The sequence below is a fragment of the Podarcis pityusensis genome (genome assembly GCF_964106645.2).
Source record: "Podarcis pityusensis genome assembly, chromosome: 5".
Classification (NCBI taxonomy): Eukaryota; Metazoa; Chordata; class Lepidosauria; order Squamata; family Lacertidae; genus Podarcis; species Podarcis pityusensis.
Genome location: NC_138032.1, coordinates 81,144,038 through 81,161,112, shown reverse-complemented (window position 1 = coordinate 81,161,112; position 17,075 = coordinate 81,144,038). Strand labels below are relative to the sequence as shown.

Genomic DNA, 17,075 nt, shown 5'->3' with positions numbered 1-17,075 from the left:
GAGTTGTTTTAATCTTGCCTTTTATCTATTGTATTACATTTATCTCTCTCTCCAGAGCTGTTCTAGCATCTAGATTATGGCATTTTGCCTATGTTATACAGAGAGCAGCTTTGAATCAGGGGCAGATCTCCTGCGAAACGAATGAATCTTAAGATTCTGGGCACCTAATCTCAGAGGGATTTAGTCCACATGCGTAAACATTTTTATTCACAGCAGTGTCTTTGACACGTGAGACAACCCAGAACAGAAATTCTAATCAAAATCTGATTTTTTAAATGTGGTGATTTGTTGAAGAAGACAACAGTGGTTACCCAGAACTCATTGCTAGTTGTGAAGGGGCCCCCAGAACAGCTCAAGCTACAGGGTCCCTAAAATGTAGGTCTGTCACTGCTTGGGACTGATGTTGGGATAACTGTAACAGATGTTGGGAGAACTGATGTGCATTGCCATTCAAATGGTGTGTATGTGCCGTACCATGTGACAAATTATGTGGGATGGGGCTTTCCTGGGACCCCCCCTATTTTATTCAAGCTGGCACCCCAGATAATGGGTGTCCTCCCCTTGCCTGGCCTCACTTTAATGTTTTTGTATGTGTCAAGTGAAGACATTTAGATTTAGTTTCAGCTTTGGATCTTGTTCTTATTGCAGGTTTTATCCTCCAGTCTTAGCTTTTTTTTATCTCAATTGGGAGTTGTTTTAATCTTGCCTTTTATCTATTGTATTACATTTACCTATCTCTCTAGAGCTGTTCTAGCATCTAGATTCTGGCATTTTGCCTATGTTATACAGAGAGCAGCTTGGAATCAGGGGCAGATCTCCTTGGAAACCAATGAATTTTAAGATTCTGGGCGCCAAATCCCAGAGGGGCCCCAGACCTGAATTTAGTTCACAAGCATAAACATTTTTATTCACACCACTGACTTTGACACATGTGACAACCCAGAACAGAAATTCTTTTTTAAAAATGTGGTAATCTGTCAGGGAACAACCCTATTGAAGAAGACAACAGTTGTTACCCAGAACTCATTGCTTAGTTGTGAAGGGGCCCTTAGAACAGCTCAAGTTCAGGACCCCCAAAATGTAGGTCTGTCACTGCTTGGGACTGATGTTGGGAGAACTGTAATAGTCATCTGCTGTTGGGTTTGAAAACAGCAAACGAGGGGAGGGGAGTAGAGATTCAGAACTATTTGTGGCACTGGGGAAGAGGTGTAAATACCATGCTATTTTACCCATCAGAACTAATATTTGCCCAGTAAGGGGGTTGGAAGTCACAGGCACCATGCAGCAAGAGATTTGCTTCCCTCACTTTAACTAGAACCTAGGATCCAGCAATAAAAAGCTTGGTACAAAAGCCATACACTTAGAATACAAGAATTATGAGCCCAGGAACTTGTTTTGAGAATCAGAATTAATGGGAGCTCACAGGCTTTCCACACGTAAATCTGTTCCTCGTTAACTCAAGTATTCTTCATCTCAGCAGTATAATGTAGAGGGGGAGGAGATTATTTTGCGGTTAATGTATTTATAAACACGGGGAGGTGAGGTCAGCAATCCTTTGTGATCTACTGCAAAACACCCAGCGTTCTTCCCACCACTGCCATGCAAAGGAAACAGCAATTTAGAAAGCAATTAGGACTGGGGAGGGGGAAAGGGAAAGGGATTAATTGCTCCCCCCATCACACCCTATGCATACAAGCAGGTGATGCGTTATCACAGATCTCCAGTTCAGATAATTCAGAAAAGGGCAAGCAGAGTGATCAAGTGGATGAAACAATGAGGAAAGCTTTGAGCATTTTGGTTTAGAGAAAAGTTGGATAAGAGGTGGCATGACAGAAATTTATAAAATTCTCCATTACATGGAGAAAGGGGATAGAGAAAAATCTCCCTCACTAAACTACACTTTTAAAAGCTACAATCCTAAAATCATTGAACTTTTCCCCCTTGCAGTTTGCGTTTGCTGTTTTCTTACATTTTTAATGGATGCTTATTGTTTTGATATATTGATGTAAACCACTTTGTGAGGTTCGTTTCAAAAGCAGTACATGAGTAAATGAAATGGTAGGGATTGAGAGGGACGTATTTCTGAATAAATGGATCTGTCTTGATTTATAATAATTACAAAACATGATCAACCAAAAATAAAAGAGAGAGAAAAAACTTCCAAGCAGAGGCGGATTTAGGGCAGCGCAGCCGGTCCCCCGCCCCCCCCCCGCGCTGAGCCTGGAGGGGCCACAGGGGAGCACAAGGATGAAGGAATGAAAGGAGCAGAAGGGAAGGCGAGAGGGGGCAGCCTTCCTCGGAGGCCAGACATGCTAATGCGCTTATCTCGCCTCACGGGTGGGTCCCCCCTGCGGGGTGGGGTGGGGTGGGGGGGTCTGTGTGAAGAGGGAGCGAAGAGGAGACCGAGGGGGGGGGAGCGGGGAGACCAGGGAGGAGGAGGAGGAGGAGGGCGGCCGGTGTGACGCCGCAGGGGAAGGCGTGGCCAAAGGGCGCGAAGGCAGGACAGGCGGGGGCGCATGCGCGGGGGTGATTTGGGCGGGAAACGGCGCGCGGCGCCAACCTGGATTCTACGCGGCGAAGCGAGAGGGAGTGGGGGATGGGCGGCCGTTGGAACCAGAAAGAGGAGCGGGAAGGACACCCCCGCCCCCCCCGTTGCCCCGGCAAGACGTTCGTTAAAGCGCTGATGCTGCGGGAACGTAATAAGGGAAGACAATGTCGAGAGGGAAGCCCTTCAGAGTTATCTCGTAGCCGTTCCCAGGCGTCAGCATAGGGCGCGGCGGCGCCATCTTCCCTCAGGCATGTATATATTTGGCGGCGTATCTGCGTGTTGGCCTGAGGCAGGCAGGCTTCAAATCCCTGCATACACACACAAAATAACACCACAATCCCTGCACACACACACAAAGTGTGTACTGCCGATCTGGCCTCCGAGTACAAATTCCGTAAATAAAAACCATGAGAACATAGCAACACGGAACACTGAATTGGGTTTATTTGTAGGAGGACGAGGAAAGGAAAACCAGCAAACAAAGTTTAGGTATAAAATACATAGCTGCGTTTCAACCTATTACTACGTAGTTGGTTTATACATTATGCCCCTTTCTCCTCCAAGGTTCAAAGATCACAATGTTTCACCACGTAAATTGTAACTTGGCAACTTTCCAAGCACAATGTACCACAAAGTAACTTCCTAATATGAACAGCAGCAATGTCAATGTGAGATTAGCCCTGTGCTGGTGGTTGTTTTAATGAACAGTTAAACTGCATGGCTACTGAAACACATGGAGCAGGAGGTCAAGTTTCTGCTCGGAAATACGTGTTGAATTAACAGCGCAAACAGTGTTTTGACACGTCAAAGGCTACCAAATTTATTGTGGCATATGGTATCGTGAAAGACGGTCTACTGTATCCGATAAAGTTTCCCAGTTGCTGAGGAAGAGGGCAGTGAGCAGGGGAGATGTGTGTCTCTGATGTTTTTGGGGTGCCAGTGGAAGTCCTCAAGAGCACCATTGCACCCCCAGTCCCCGTTTTGGTAACCCTCTTGGGAAGACCAAATCTTTGTCCCATTTTGAGATACGAAACGAATACTGAGGATGACGTGACTTGGATATCAGCTTGATTGTGAGCTTTTTATTTATTTATTGTGGGAGCCTCACAGGACTGTAAAGTGAGATAGAAGTACGATTCTCAAAAATGGAATATTAATGTCCCTAGCCAAGGCCAAATTGTCTGGAAATTTTTACTATCAAGTATAAATGGTCTGGAATCCACTTCACATACCATCATAAACAGACATACTTGGATTCCAAGGCTGATGAATCAAAAATAAAAGGCTACTTCACAGCTAATACATGCCGCAATCCCTAGATTTTAATGTTACAGGCGCTTCAGGTTATAGACTCCGCTAATGCGAATAAAGTTTTATCTATCTATCAGTCTTGTGAACTGTCCTGAGATACTGTGATGAAGGGTGGAATCTAAATCAAGCAAGCAAGCAAGCAAGCAAGCAAGCAAACAAACAGAAAGTTATATAGCAGACAAATAAGTCTTATACTTTTAACTATAAAAATCACACAACAGTAACCCATGTGGTACAGTTTGCAGCTTTTCACCAGCACAAAATACACAATATTGGGAATGCTGTTAACAGAGCAACCTTAACCATGCCTACTCAGAAGTAGGTCCTAAGTCCCAAGTAAGTTAGGCTAGCACAGCATCCTAAATCTCCTTTCCAAAATAAGAGAATTTTGAAGCAAATTAGTTTGGACACATTTCTATATTCTGGAACGAATAAGACACCCCTTATATTCTAGGTAGATGTTCCACCGCTATGATGAAGAATATATTGACATAGATTGCAACGTATTGTATCCCAAAGGATACAAGTAAATGTTTTCCGGGAAATTCTGCTAGTCCCTACTGTAAGTACCTTACAGGAATACATATTTAAATCAGTTGCCTTCTGCAGAAATATATCGAGCTTCTAAGCGATGATGATGGCAGAAATTAGAGACATTTCATCGTGTCTCTCCCACCCCCATTGTGAGCCCTCTTTTGTTCAGGGATAATCTTTCCTGAGACAGTACTGATATGTTTGCTGAGGTTTCCACATCTTTCTGTAACGCCCCCAACCTTCACGGAAGCTTTTTTTCAGTAGTAAAAAATGTAGTTCTTACTCGAAAAAAAGTTTCATTGCCGATTCTGAGTCAGCATACCTATGAATAGAGTTTATAGGTACACTTAGGGAGGGTCCCTTGTGTTAATTATCTTATGCAAAAATAACAAAGAATGTACCAACAGGGAACCATTCTTGATTAACAAACTGCCAGGGACTGGGAACATGCATTGTATGAGCTGGAAGGTTTCAGAACGTTTTCAGTTCCTCTGAGGATCGGAGGCAACTATCTTGCCTCGGGTGTAGGGTGGAGCGGCAGGCTATTTGGATGCCGCAAGTCCCTGAAAGGCAGAGTAATATGGCCACGTGAAAGTTGTGGGGATAGAAAGACAGAAAGAGAAATAGTGGAAGTGAAAAACAAAGGAAGCACCAGCAACGTTTGAAGCAAGCCCAGGAAACGGAAAGCCCGTTAGGAATACAAGTGAACAGCACAAGCAACGCTGACACCAAACCCTACATAAATTAAGCATAATAGAAACATCGCCACCCACGCCCACCCCCACGCATATCCCCACCCTCCACCCCTTTTTTTCTCCCCCTAATGTCTCAACAAATGAAACGGATTTGTAAAAATGTTACATGTAAAAAATACGAGAGACATTACACATACTTCTGTAAAACAAGAAAATCTTTAATAAAAGAAGAAGAAGGAAGAAAGAGAATGCAACCCCCTTGCAGTTACAAGCGATAGTGCCTTGAGACTGTGTAGATTCAGGATTTGGTTGCGACGTCTGTCCGGGGCTGAATACTCTGAGCATCTAACATCAACCGCTTGGGCTTGAAAGACCTACTGACTTCTTGGCAAGAGGAGTTTGCCTTCCCTTTATTTGCAGTGGTGTTACTCACATTCTTCCCTTCAAGTTTTTGCACCGCCTAACCTTAACGAAAACCTCTAAGCGGCTTACGAAAGCATGAACATGATCGATAAAAGTCAAAGTGAAAAACATGCAAAATGCAATTACAGTTAAGCTAAAACCACCGATTAAAAGACAATGCAACTTTTTGCAGGCAAAGTAAAGGAAACAAAGTTTATAGCAGGCGCCGAGAAGGGTGCAGTGAAGGCGCCTGCTTCGTCTCAAAAGGCAGGGGGTTTCAGAGTGTACTTGCTGCATCTAGGCTTCTTGGGCAAAGCCTTTCAACATGCCTAAGTCTTGGCGCATCTCTTTCTGTAAAATGAAAGCCTCATAATAATATTTTTAAAAAATAAACCACAGTTCTGTCTGGCTCTCTCGCTGCCCAACCCGTCTTCTCAATTCCCTTCTCTTCAACTGTGCGAGGTAATTCTCCCCGCCTATGGGGCTATTTTCCAGTTTTGCTAAGGGGTGATGCTAAGGGAAGGGTGCGCTCCAGCCCATCTAGATTGGTCAAGCAGCGCTTGAAAAGTGAACTTGAAACTCGCTCCTCCCCAAAAGCCGCCTCCCCATTGGAGCGCTTCTCTCCAAGGAAAACGCGCCGGCCAATTGGCAGCCAGGAGGGGCTATAAAGGCGCCGAACTCCAGAAACCTGGAGCGGGCCTTGAGGAGCAAGGGCAATTTTGGAAGCGAAAAGCAGCTTTATTGGAAGAGAGCGAGGCAGCGCTTTTGCAAGATGAAAACTACCAACAGCCAAGGTAAGAATAGAGGATTGTTAAAACGATTTTTAGTTCACTTGTCTTTAAAAAATTGCTCAAATGAATGATATAAATTAAGGGTTATAAATTCAACGGTTTTTATAAATGGAGGGTGTTTTTGTTTCTGGGTCAGGATCAGGGTGTAGAGAAGGCTTTCAAAGACCCATTTGTGGTAGCCGGGGAGGGATTACACAGGGGCTCAAATGTCTTCGGTTGGAAACATTTCGCAAGATTGGTTTGCACATCTTTACTTATAAGCATGAAGCATTTAGTGCATTTTACTGCATGAAGCATTTACACACACACTTTCTGATTGTTAAATCCCTTTCACATAAACGGGATTAAATTTCTCAATAATCGTGGTTAGGATCGGCTACGGAAAACGATGGCAGGCATAGAAATAAGAACGTAAACTTCTTACTTAAAATTCTTTGGTTTGTTTTCATGCAAGCCTTGTTCAGAGCAACCGGAGGTTTATTTAAAATTAGTGTCCATTGTTAAGGCAAAACCAATTCAGGGAGGAAGATCTGCAAGCGTCTCTTCAGTTTATGCCGAGCGCTTCCTTCAGATTTGCCTCTTTGTCTTTTCCCAGGAGGAAGCTACCCCAAAGTCGGAGGAGAAAGGCGAAAAAGGACTGTTTTCAGCCCATCTCACGTCGAGCTCCTAAAAAAGTCCTTTGCAGAGAACCAGTACCCCGGATACGAGACCAGGGAGGCGCTGGCGAGGTGCATCGGAGTCGAAGAAGATCGTGTGCACGTAAGAATCGGGATGGTGGGGGCTCCCAAGACTTCCCTAAACCGCACATACTGGAAGAATTTGAAACGCTCAGAATAATCCTTGCGTAGTCGCAGGCCTTAGTTCAGCCTGGTGCCTCTCAGTTTATCGCGAAAGGCGCCTTGTTCAAGAGCTAACTTCCTCTTTCTTGGTTCTTTTTGGGGGGGGGGCGTATCGTGGGTTCTGGGTTTAAATCATTTTTTAAAAATCTTCAGAGACCCAGTTTAGAAATCTAATTTCTGCAATGGATGGGCTTAGTGCTAAAAGTACATTAAATCTGGTTTTAAAGGCTGCCTTTGCAGCCTGATCCAGTTAACACTAACTCCCAAGGTAATGTGCAGAGGACTGCAGCCATAAGCAGCTTGCACTAGGGAGACTAAAACGAGTTAAGCTACATTGCTTTTTCTGGCAAAAGTTGAGCAAGTACTTAGTTCTCTCCTACAGAGAAATTGGCATTTACAAATATATATATATATATATATATATATATATATATATATATATACCCTTCCCTGCCTAGTCCATTACCCCCAGGACACTTGGGAGGCTGAGGCAGAAGACCCCAAACTGGGCAGGTCTTCTGAGTGAGCCATTTAAAATTAGTGTTACTAAGTTTATTGAATTTTTAAAACAATTGCCAGGCATAAAGTGTTGCCTTCCAGCACAAATGCACACAAAGATGTTAAGTCTTGTATGCAGGCATCCACTTGGCATTAACAAACGCTTGACAATTTATTACAGTTGAAGCTCACATCCACAGGTTATACTTCAATAAAGCAAGTCTTGTGGGACTGTACACTTGTGCAGCTTTTAAAGGTGGCTTTTTCTGATACTGCAGAACAAAATACAGCCAAATAGCAGTATTTAGTCATTCCAACTTAGAAGCTTTATATTTAACAGTAACTGGAGATTATGTACATGGGATATATGAATGTGGAGCTGAAGATAGTAGAAAAATGCTGCAGAGAACTAAAGAGAAACCCCAGAGGAATAAGCATAATTTATTAAATGTAATTCTCTCTGTTGGATCAAAAATACATATTCATGGTAACAATGTCTTCTATACTGGTTCTCTCCTTTCTTCTATTCAGGTCTGGTTTCAAAACAGAAGGGCCAGAACACCAAAGAGGATTGATTCCAGGATAAGGATCGGGAACCATGCTGCAGCTCCTTATAGCCGGAGTGAAAGAACCTGTCCAAGAAGCAGCCTGGACAGCAGCCCAAGAAGCAGTCCAGGAAACAGCCAAAATATTCATATAGAACAATTTTATCAGCCACACAACTTGCATTATGCTGAAAGCAATAGAGGAGCAGGGTTGTGGCAGCCACCTCTCAACAGCACGCAACCAGGAGAGTGTGCCCCGCAACAGCAGAGCTCCCAGGAATTGAACCCTGCTTATTACCAGCAAGCTGCTTTTTGTGGAACTGGGCTTTATGAGACTTCCCAGGCGAGCAACTGCCCAGTTCCATATTACGGTGCGGAGATGGTGAGGCAGCCTCCACCATCAGCTGGGAACTTCTTCATGGCATCAAGCAGTTATACTCCCTGGTCTGCAACGGGGAATTATTCAGCTACAAATCCTGGACAAATGCAGAATGTTGATGGAAGTGCTTCGGACTCTCAGTTTTTCTCATTAAGTCAGGTTCCAGATTAGCATCCCAACTCCTTCCTTGCTATCCTGTACATATTTTCCAAGCTCCCTCTTTTAATGCCTTTTAATGTATGACTTGGATGTTTTGAATAAAGTTTGTTCTTTTAATAGCTTGTCTGGAGTCTTCTTTTAACTTTCCATTTACTGAAACATTCACTTTCCTGTGTGCAAGATTAATTTTCCCATAGAAAAAAGTCAGTTGTGCGGTACATGTGGTTCTAGAGATAAAAGGTCAGGTCTACTAATGGCTGAATATTCCTGAGACACATTTTAATGTACCAATGGCTTTCTGTCCCTTTCCTTTCCTTTTTAAGTCTCTGTATCTGAGGCTAGAGTAGGTGGCAATAAATGTGGTGGGAAGTTGCTGTATTTTCTTTGTATGCAAAAGTATATTTGTAGATCCTGCTATAAGCAGATTTAGTAACACTTTTCTGTGTTAATAAGTTTGGTTTCCATTAATGAGTTCCATTTTTTAAAACGCAGAAGTTTGAGATGGGGATATAAGGTTTAATTGATTTTTCTACCATCAGTGTGTTAAGGTGCTCTCCAAAGCTTTAAAGACATCTAAGTTTAACTTGTATGTGCCTTAGCCTGCAACATGGGCATTTATATCTATTAAAAACTTTGTGGGGGGATATTTTGAACACTTTCTTTCATTTTCTTGCCCTTATTCCCCCCCCCCCCCAGGTTTGTGCTCTACTGCCTTCAATGAAGCTTTATAGGAGGGTTGCCTGTGAACTAGATTGTGTCCAATACAGTTTGCCTTCTGTGCCGTTCAGCCTTGATTCAGCCAGGTTTAGTCATAATAAAATAAGTCAGTTAGTTTTAGATTCTAAATTGGACCCTCTTAGGACAACTAATTTAGAAGTAGTCCCACTGAACTTACTAATACACAACCAAATCAACAACAGCTGCAACATGCTCCCCACCCGCAGCCCAGCAAAAACCCTGAAACAATTGAGCCTAAGAGTATAAATCTAGCAAAGCCTAAGACATCTCCAAATGGTTTTTTCAGGGTTTTTCACAAATAATGCTATATTATTGGCATATCATTATGATCTAAATGGTGCTGCTAATGGGTAAGTGGAAAGTGCGAACAGCAGTGGGGATAGAGGACATCTCTGCTGAGTACCTCTACATAATCTGCATGAGTCTGAATTTACTCCATTCACTGAGATATAGGCTTTAGGCTTGGAATATATTACAAATCCACATCATAAAACCTCACCTGCCCAGTCCACTATATTTCTCAACACTGCACTATGCAATTTAATGGGGCTGGGCGCTAGATTTGGCAGATCAAACTGAATCTAGTGGATTTGTCCTACCCTGCCCTGCCCCTTTAGTCCTACCCTGATATAGGACCAGATCTGGGTTGGGTGTGACCTAGGTTGGGATAGGGCTGATCTGGGTCCACATCTCTCTCTCTCTCTCTCTCTCTCTCTCTCTCTCTCTCTCTCTCTGTGTATGTGTGTAAGCATAGCCCTGGAATTACTCAAGATGTGATTATGGCTGCCAACCTAGATGGCTTTCTCAAGAGATTAGGCAAATTCATGAATGCTAAGACTATCAGTGGCTACTAATCGTTATGGATATATGCTATCAGAGGCATATCAATTGATGGGAAAGAACAAGGCAAAAGGGTACTCACCTGACCTGTGTCCTGCTTTTGGTATTGCATAGTGATATGGTTGGCTACAGTGTAGAGCAGAATGCTTGGAAAACCTGGCATTCTCCTAAACAGACCTCAAATTCAGAAAGGTGGTCACATATGCACAAATTAGATGTGATACAAGAGATCTATGAATAAAATAGCTAACAAACCAACCATATCCTTGCCTTCAGAAGATGCACTCAGTCTATACTGATTCTGTATGTCCCTCATCCCTAAAAAAAAGCAAAAAAAAGCTGCTTTCTCTCTTGGAGATAAAGAGTACTCTATCCATTGTAAATAAGCCCAATTAAAAGCAAAAGTAGGCATGCTGGCCCATTAGAAAACAACAACAACAACAACAACAACAACAACAACAACAACAACAACTCCACAATCCACAGTAGGGTAATGTGTTTATTGAAACCAACAGGAATGCCAAACAAGTATGGCAAGCTCTCCAGAACTCTTCACCAGACAAGGTGTTTCACAAAGCGGGGGTGAGGGAGATCAGAGTTTCTTTCTTAGTTAAGCACAATAAGATGTTGTAATCATGACCTGCAAGATAAAGACCACAGGCTGAGATGCCATTCATTTGAGGCAGTATAATCTAGCACAAAAGTTAGTACCCATTTCACAATGGCTTTTTCAGATCACCATTTCAATCCGTAAGCAATCATTGTAAAATTGGTGCAGGGCGAATCTTTTCAATTCTGCAAAACCAACAGAAGAGTCTTGTAGCACCTGAAAGATTAAAAAAATTATTATGACACACACAATATAATTCACTTCATTGGATGCATAAAGTATTATCCTGAGTTGCAGGGACACAATTGGTGGGGAGCTTGTAAAAAGAGATCAGAGGGAAACTAAATGCTGAATTATACAGTTGAGGACAATGACCTTTTAAACTGCAATGATGCACCAAAAACAGTAGTTGATAACACAGACATCCTTGCACTGGTAAGTCAGTTTTTAGCACATCCAGTGTGGTTTTAAAAAACGTAAACCCAGCACCTATTGTATTGATTCCATCTGCAAATAATAGCACTGGTGCATTGTAATACAATGGTCTCATGGTTTGAGGCCACTTCATTCAATAATGAACACCTTAAGGTCAGTGACAGAGCATCCTGAGAAGCTGAAATGTTCCCTCATTGGCTTTTCTATACTGTCATTTCAGATTTGTGCTCATTCATTCTTTTGCATAGACCAGCTAGAAGGTCATTCTTGGCAACTGATGGCATATATTACTTTGGAAGATGAGCAGGTGAATTAGCCCCTCAGGTTCTATTGACATTCTTAGCTCCTGTAATAATTATGTTAAACTAGATATGGGAATAGAGTTGGTATCTGGCTCTGCCACAGCGTCTGGTCCCTCTTGTCCACGTATCTGCTATATGGCCTGTTACTCATGAAGAGGTATTTTTAGGGTAATGGGCTGTCTGAAATAAAGTACAGCCTGCCACCCAAGGCCTGTGATAGGAAAGTGTCACCAATGCATCTCAGATAGAAGAGAGGCTTTCAGTTCTGTAGTCACTCTTGTTTTATAACAGATTGAACTAAGTAGGTAATTGACCTGATGTGATCAATCCTCTCCTCTGAACAGGTTAACCAAAACTGGATGATTACCAAAGTCTCAGAGCTGTTTGGAGAGTATCTGAAAAGGATAAAATACAACTGAATAAAATAGGCATTCACAGCCACAACTGCAAGGAAAGCTTATTTTTTTATTTCATTTTTTAAATTAAGACTACGATCCTAAACATGCTATGGAGTAAGTCCCATTTAATTCAGTGGATTTTATTTTTGTGGCACACGTATTTAGTCTATGAGAAGCTGACAGTACACAGTTTTTTTTAAAAACCATATAGTGAGAAAATCCCCTTATAGAATATGGGAGAAAATATAAAGAAATACTAGAACCTAAGACCCCCTGGTGGACCTCACCGACAGAAGCCATGGCAGTAAAAAAGAAAAATATGAAAGGAGACTGGCCAATGTATAGAATATTAGAAGAAAACAATAACAAATTGACGCTGAAGAAGTTTGAAGAAATTAGGTTGTGCCTGACGGATTAGTTACAATATTTTCAATTAAATGAAAGATTAAGTATAGATTAAAAAAAGGATTTAAAAATAAGACATCAGATTTGGAAAAAGAACTAATCCAATCCAAAGGAAAATATATTTCAAAATGTACAATCTATATCTTGAGTGCCTGGCATGCTTTGGTCCATGGGGTCCATGGGGTCACGAAGAGTCGGACACGACTACACGACTAAACAACAACAACAACATATCTTGAGTGGGAGGTAAAAGAAAAGGTAAAAGAAAGGGGTGATGGTGCGTTGGGCCCAAGAACCTGGATATAATATTCACATGAACCAATGGGAGAAATTATGGAAGGTGGACATGAAGTTTACAGCGTGCTATAATCTTAGAGAGAACATCATGAAAATGATGTACAGATGGCACCTTACCCCGACCAAATTGTATTAAAATAGAACAGAAGTGTGCTGGAGATGCAAAAAGGGTAAAAGTTCATATATGCATATGTGGTGGGAATGTAAGAGCATAAGAGAGTTTTGGGACATCATATATACAGTAATGAATTAAAAAAGATACTAAAATTCCCATTTACAAAGAGACCAGACCAGAAGCCTTCTTTTTAGGAATAATGTCAACAGAAATTTTAAAAAATAGCAGACCACTCTTCATGTACGCAACAACAGCAGCCAGGATCCTGGTGGCGAAGAATTGGAAAAGTGAAAAGACCCCTCACAAAAACTGAATGGCAGGTTAAAATGATAGAATACTTACAATTGGCAAGGATGACAGGGAGAGTTAGAGGATACCCGATGCAGAAGATCAATAAGGAATGGATAGTATTTAAAGAATATTTAAAAAACTATTGTGATAACAAAAACCTCCTGGCAGATCTTGAGTGACTCTTGTAATATAAAGGTGTAAACAATAGAACTTCTTTGATAAGATTTTGGAAAAGAGAACAACAATAAGGCACTGTGTGATAAATAACAAAATGAGAAATATTACAATGAGAATAATCGGAATTATATTTTAATTACTTTAATTTTTTATCTTTACCTTTTTCTTTATTTTCCTTTTTCCTCTTTCTTTGAAAAGTAGTTGTAGATTGTAAGGATGTAGTGTGTGGTGTAAATCTTGTATTGTTGTGTGCTGTTATGTAAGTTAATGTTGATTGTTTAATAGTTAATAATAATCATAATCATAAGGATTACAATGTAAATTTTAATGATAGGGTTGTCACCTGTTCATGATTTTTATGGGTTGCTCATATTTTGAGACCACAAGGAAATAATATTACAGAGTTCGTTGTTTGTTTGGTTTATTATTCTTGTTGCGTCCCAACAGTCTTCAATTAGTGTGTCTTCATAGTTTTCCAAACTATGCATTTAATGGAGGAAATGGTTTCTGATGGTAGGGTCTTTTTAAACTACCCATTTGTTGTTTGTAGAAAAACAATAGGATTCTAGCATTGTAGGGGCTTGGAAGAGATGACTCTCATGGTACCTTCCAATTTCTACGATTCTATAATACCGGCATTATTTTGGCAGACCTACTTTGAAAAGAAAATTGCTGTGAAGAATATCATGGTGTTATGACCATTAATCAATGATTACCTTTGTTTCTTATTTAAAACAGCTATGACTCAGGAAGTCCATGGTTCAATTCTAACATCTGCTAAAAGCTCACTAATGTCAGAATCCTATGCACACACTGCTCTCAGAGTAAACCCCATAAGACACAGGCTATGTAGACATTAGTGGATTAAAACACATTGAGGTCATGCTCCCCTGCTGTGTTTCACATCATTTTAGCACATTGCTGTACATACCAGATAAAGGGTTTAGGTCTGATGTCTTCATCTGATGTGAATTACCTGTTTGGTTTCCCCTTGCCTGCAACTCTTATCCACAAAGCTGTCATCTGCTCAAGTGCAACAACTGCCTCAAATGCACACACCTCAGCTTAACTGAAAAGTGAATGTGGATTATGTTTTTGACATGGTGGGAAACTGGTTTCAGGGCAAATGTATCAAACAGCAGCATTTCTCAATAAACTTTGAAATAGATATGGATTGTGGGAAGTGTCATGCGTACACGCTTTGGAGCCACAGTAAATGGTAATGTGTACACAGCCAAAGATAAGTCTGGGATGTAAGCTGTAGGTGGCCTTGAGCAAGACCCCCTGCCCCCCGACCTTTGCAGCTGAGATAATGCTGATCTATCTTACAGGGTTGTTTAAGGATTACAGAAAGGTATTTTTGCTCAAATGCATTAAATCAGAATCTTCATAATCATAACCTGGTCGTAATCAGCCTCCTGATGTGAATCCTTGGTGTGCCCACAACTTGTCAAGGTTAAAAAGTGATAACTTTACATTTTGGAAAAGCTTGTACATCAGATTTTAAAACAAAAACCAACTTCTTATAATTGCAACAGTAGATGTTGGCCTTCTCCCAAGCTGGTGCCCTTCAGATGGACTACAACAGGTTTGCTGGCTGCGGCTGATATGAGCTTCAGTCCAAAACATCTGGAGGGCACCAGCTTGGGAAAGCCTGAGACGAGTAGTGACTGCCAACAGAAAGTTGTGGTGTTCCTGTTCAGGGCTCCAGTGAGCCTTAATTAGGAACCACATAGTGGTCTTTGGAGTGCACAGGAGTACAGGGTGGCAGGGTGCACTTTTACCCTCCACTCTTTGAAATAACTATTATTATTTATTGCATTTATATTCCCACAAGTGTCAGTTCCTAGTTTTTAAGGCTTCACTGCCCTGCGGCTCCAGTCAATGCACTTTGCCATAGTTGAAGGACGCTGTTGCAGGATCCCCTATGAGCAGAGAGCTTGCTCATGGGGATGTGGTGTGTCTGAGGGTTTATCCCTCTACAATGCCGGCTCACCCATGAGGTAAGGTGACAGGATTCACCGCCCTATTCCTGATGTAAATCTTCCCGGGGGGGGGGGGGGAGGTGCCATTTTGGGGTCTGCCTCAGGTGCCAAGATGTCTTGGGCTGACCCCGCCTCACTCCTTGCTGGTTTGCCCAATCTATTCAAGGACTCCAGCAGCCTTATTCAATTATTTAAAACTCCCAGCGAGAAGATCGATTGGGTATTCCATTACCTTTTTATTACGGGACAGCCCTCCCAGACACCTCTGAAAAATTGGCCTGTTTTGCCAAAGAGCAGCAACTTTGAGGAGAAATGACTGTGGAGACGGCAAGTTACATTCTCCAGGGAAGCAAACTCTCCGTCTGACCGAACGTTTGGTTTCAATGATTATTTTATCCTTGTAATGTATTTTATTCCGCCTTGATTTTCTCTACTGCGTTTTATGGCTTTGGGCTGAAAAAAATAATAAGTGATGAATAACAAAAACAACAATATAGTCTTGTCCCTGTTCTGACAGGGGAAAGTGGTGCTGGAAGGGGTGTCACCCTTGGGGCCGGATTTAGGTTTGATGAGGCCCTAAGCTACTGAAGGTAATGGGGCCCTTTATATGTCCAGCTGTCCTTTGTCAATAACAAACTGTTGCTCTTTTTGTGTTGAATATATGCTATATGGTAATTTATGGACCTAATAAGAATCTAAAGTCATTTGAACATAACAAAAGATGCAGAATGTAGGCACCCTATATATTGCTGCTGTTGTTGTTTAGTCATTTAGTCGTGTCTGACTCTTCGTGACCCCATGGACCAAAGCACGCCAGGCACTCCTGTCTTCCACTGCCTCCCGCATATTGGTCAAACTCATGCTGGTAGCTTCGAGAACACTTTCCAACCATCTCGTCCTCTGTCGTCCCCTTCTCCTTGTGCCCTCAATCTTTCCCAACATCAGGGTCTTTTCCAGGGAGTCTTCTCTTCTCATGAGGTGGCCAAAGTATTGAAGCCTCAGCTTCACGATCTGTCCTTTCAGTGAGCACTCAGGGTTGATTTCCTTAAGAATGGATAGGTTTGATCTTCTTGCAGTCCATGGGACTCTCAAGAGTCTCCTCCAGCACCATAATTCAAAAGCATCAATTCTTCGGCGATCAGCCTTCTTTATGGTCCAGCTCTCACTTCCGTACATCACTACTGGGAAAACCATGGCTTTAATTATACGGACCTTTGTTGGCAAGGTGATGTCTCTGCTTTTTAAGATGCTGTCTAGGTTTTCCTATACATATATATATATATATAGGACTATATATATAGGACTATATATATATATATATATATATGTAGGACCCTATATATAGAAATGAGCAAACCAGTGATATTTTAGGGAGCAGGCTAGCAGGCGGGGCCCATTACTTACACAACACAAAACACTGTTGCTGTATGTAAGTTTATTTTTATTTTATTTGTTTTTTATCTTATATTTTGGAAATGTACAACCAGTTTTTTCCCCTTTAATTTTTTTGGGGGGCCCGCAAGAGAGTGGAGCCCTAAGCTATAGCTTGTTTAGCTTAAACGTAAATCCGGCACTGAGTCTCCCTATAGCTGCGTCTGAAATGCTTTCTATTGCTCAGGGAAGGGAAGGGCTGAGGCTGCTTTGGACTCATAACACCCCAAAATCCCCTGTGCAAAACACTCCTCGGGGTAACCTGGGCGCCAACCGCCGATCCCGGCTGCTATGGTTTCCGCCCACCTCCCTCCGGTGCCTCCGGCATTGCCTTCCTTTCCTCTCTCCCC

General features: G+C 42.0%; 1 protein-coding gene and 1 long non-coding RNA gene across 3 annotated transcripts; one reads left to right on the top strand and one right to left on the bottom strand.

The window, feature by feature from the left end:
* Positions 1-2,700: 2,700 nt before the first annotated feature.
* Positions 2,701-8,818, top strand: LOC308477550 (uncharacterized protein). Of its 2 annotated transcripts, XM_081006278.1 has the most exons (4): positions 2,701-3,520; positions 3,574-6,284; positions 6,877-7,040; positions 8,150-8,818. In XM_081006278.1, the coding sequence occupies exons 2-4, from the start codon at positions 6,263-6,265 to the stop codon at positions 8,711-8,713; spliced, it is 750 nt and encodes a 249-aa protein (XP_080862404.1). In that variant the 5' UTR covers positions 2,701-3,520; positions 3,574-6,262; the 3' UTR covers positions 8,714-8,818. The 2 variants fall into 2 exon arrangements, with proteins under 2 accessions (XP_080862404.1, XP_080862405.1); XM_081006279.1 differs by having other exon boundaries at positions 2,701-6,284; positions 6,880-7,040.
* Positions 8,819-8,902: 84 nt separating this feature from the next.
* On the bottom strand, positions 8,903-10,725 carry LOC308477563. The gene is made up of 3 exons (XR_013986635.1): positions 10,539-10,725; positions 10,362-10,456; positions 8,903-9,448 (listed from the first exon to the last, which is right to left on the bottom strand). It is a non-coding gene; the product is annotated as an uncharacterized lncRNA (long non-coding RNA).
* Between the last annotated feature and the right edge of the window lie 6,350 nt (positions 10,726-17,075).

Coding starts and splice junctions, on each gene's coding strand:
- LOC308477550 (XM_081006278.1), top strand. CDS start 6,263: ATGAAAACTACCAACAGCCAAG. Junction 6,285..6,876: donor GAAAACTACCAACAGCCAAG/GTAAGAATAGAG, acceptor GTCTTTTCCCAG/GAGGAAGCTACCCCAAAGTC. Junction 7,041..8,149: donor TCGAAGAAGATCGTGTGCAC/GTAAGAATCGGG, acceptor TCTTCTATTCAG/GTCTGGTTTCAAAACAGAAG.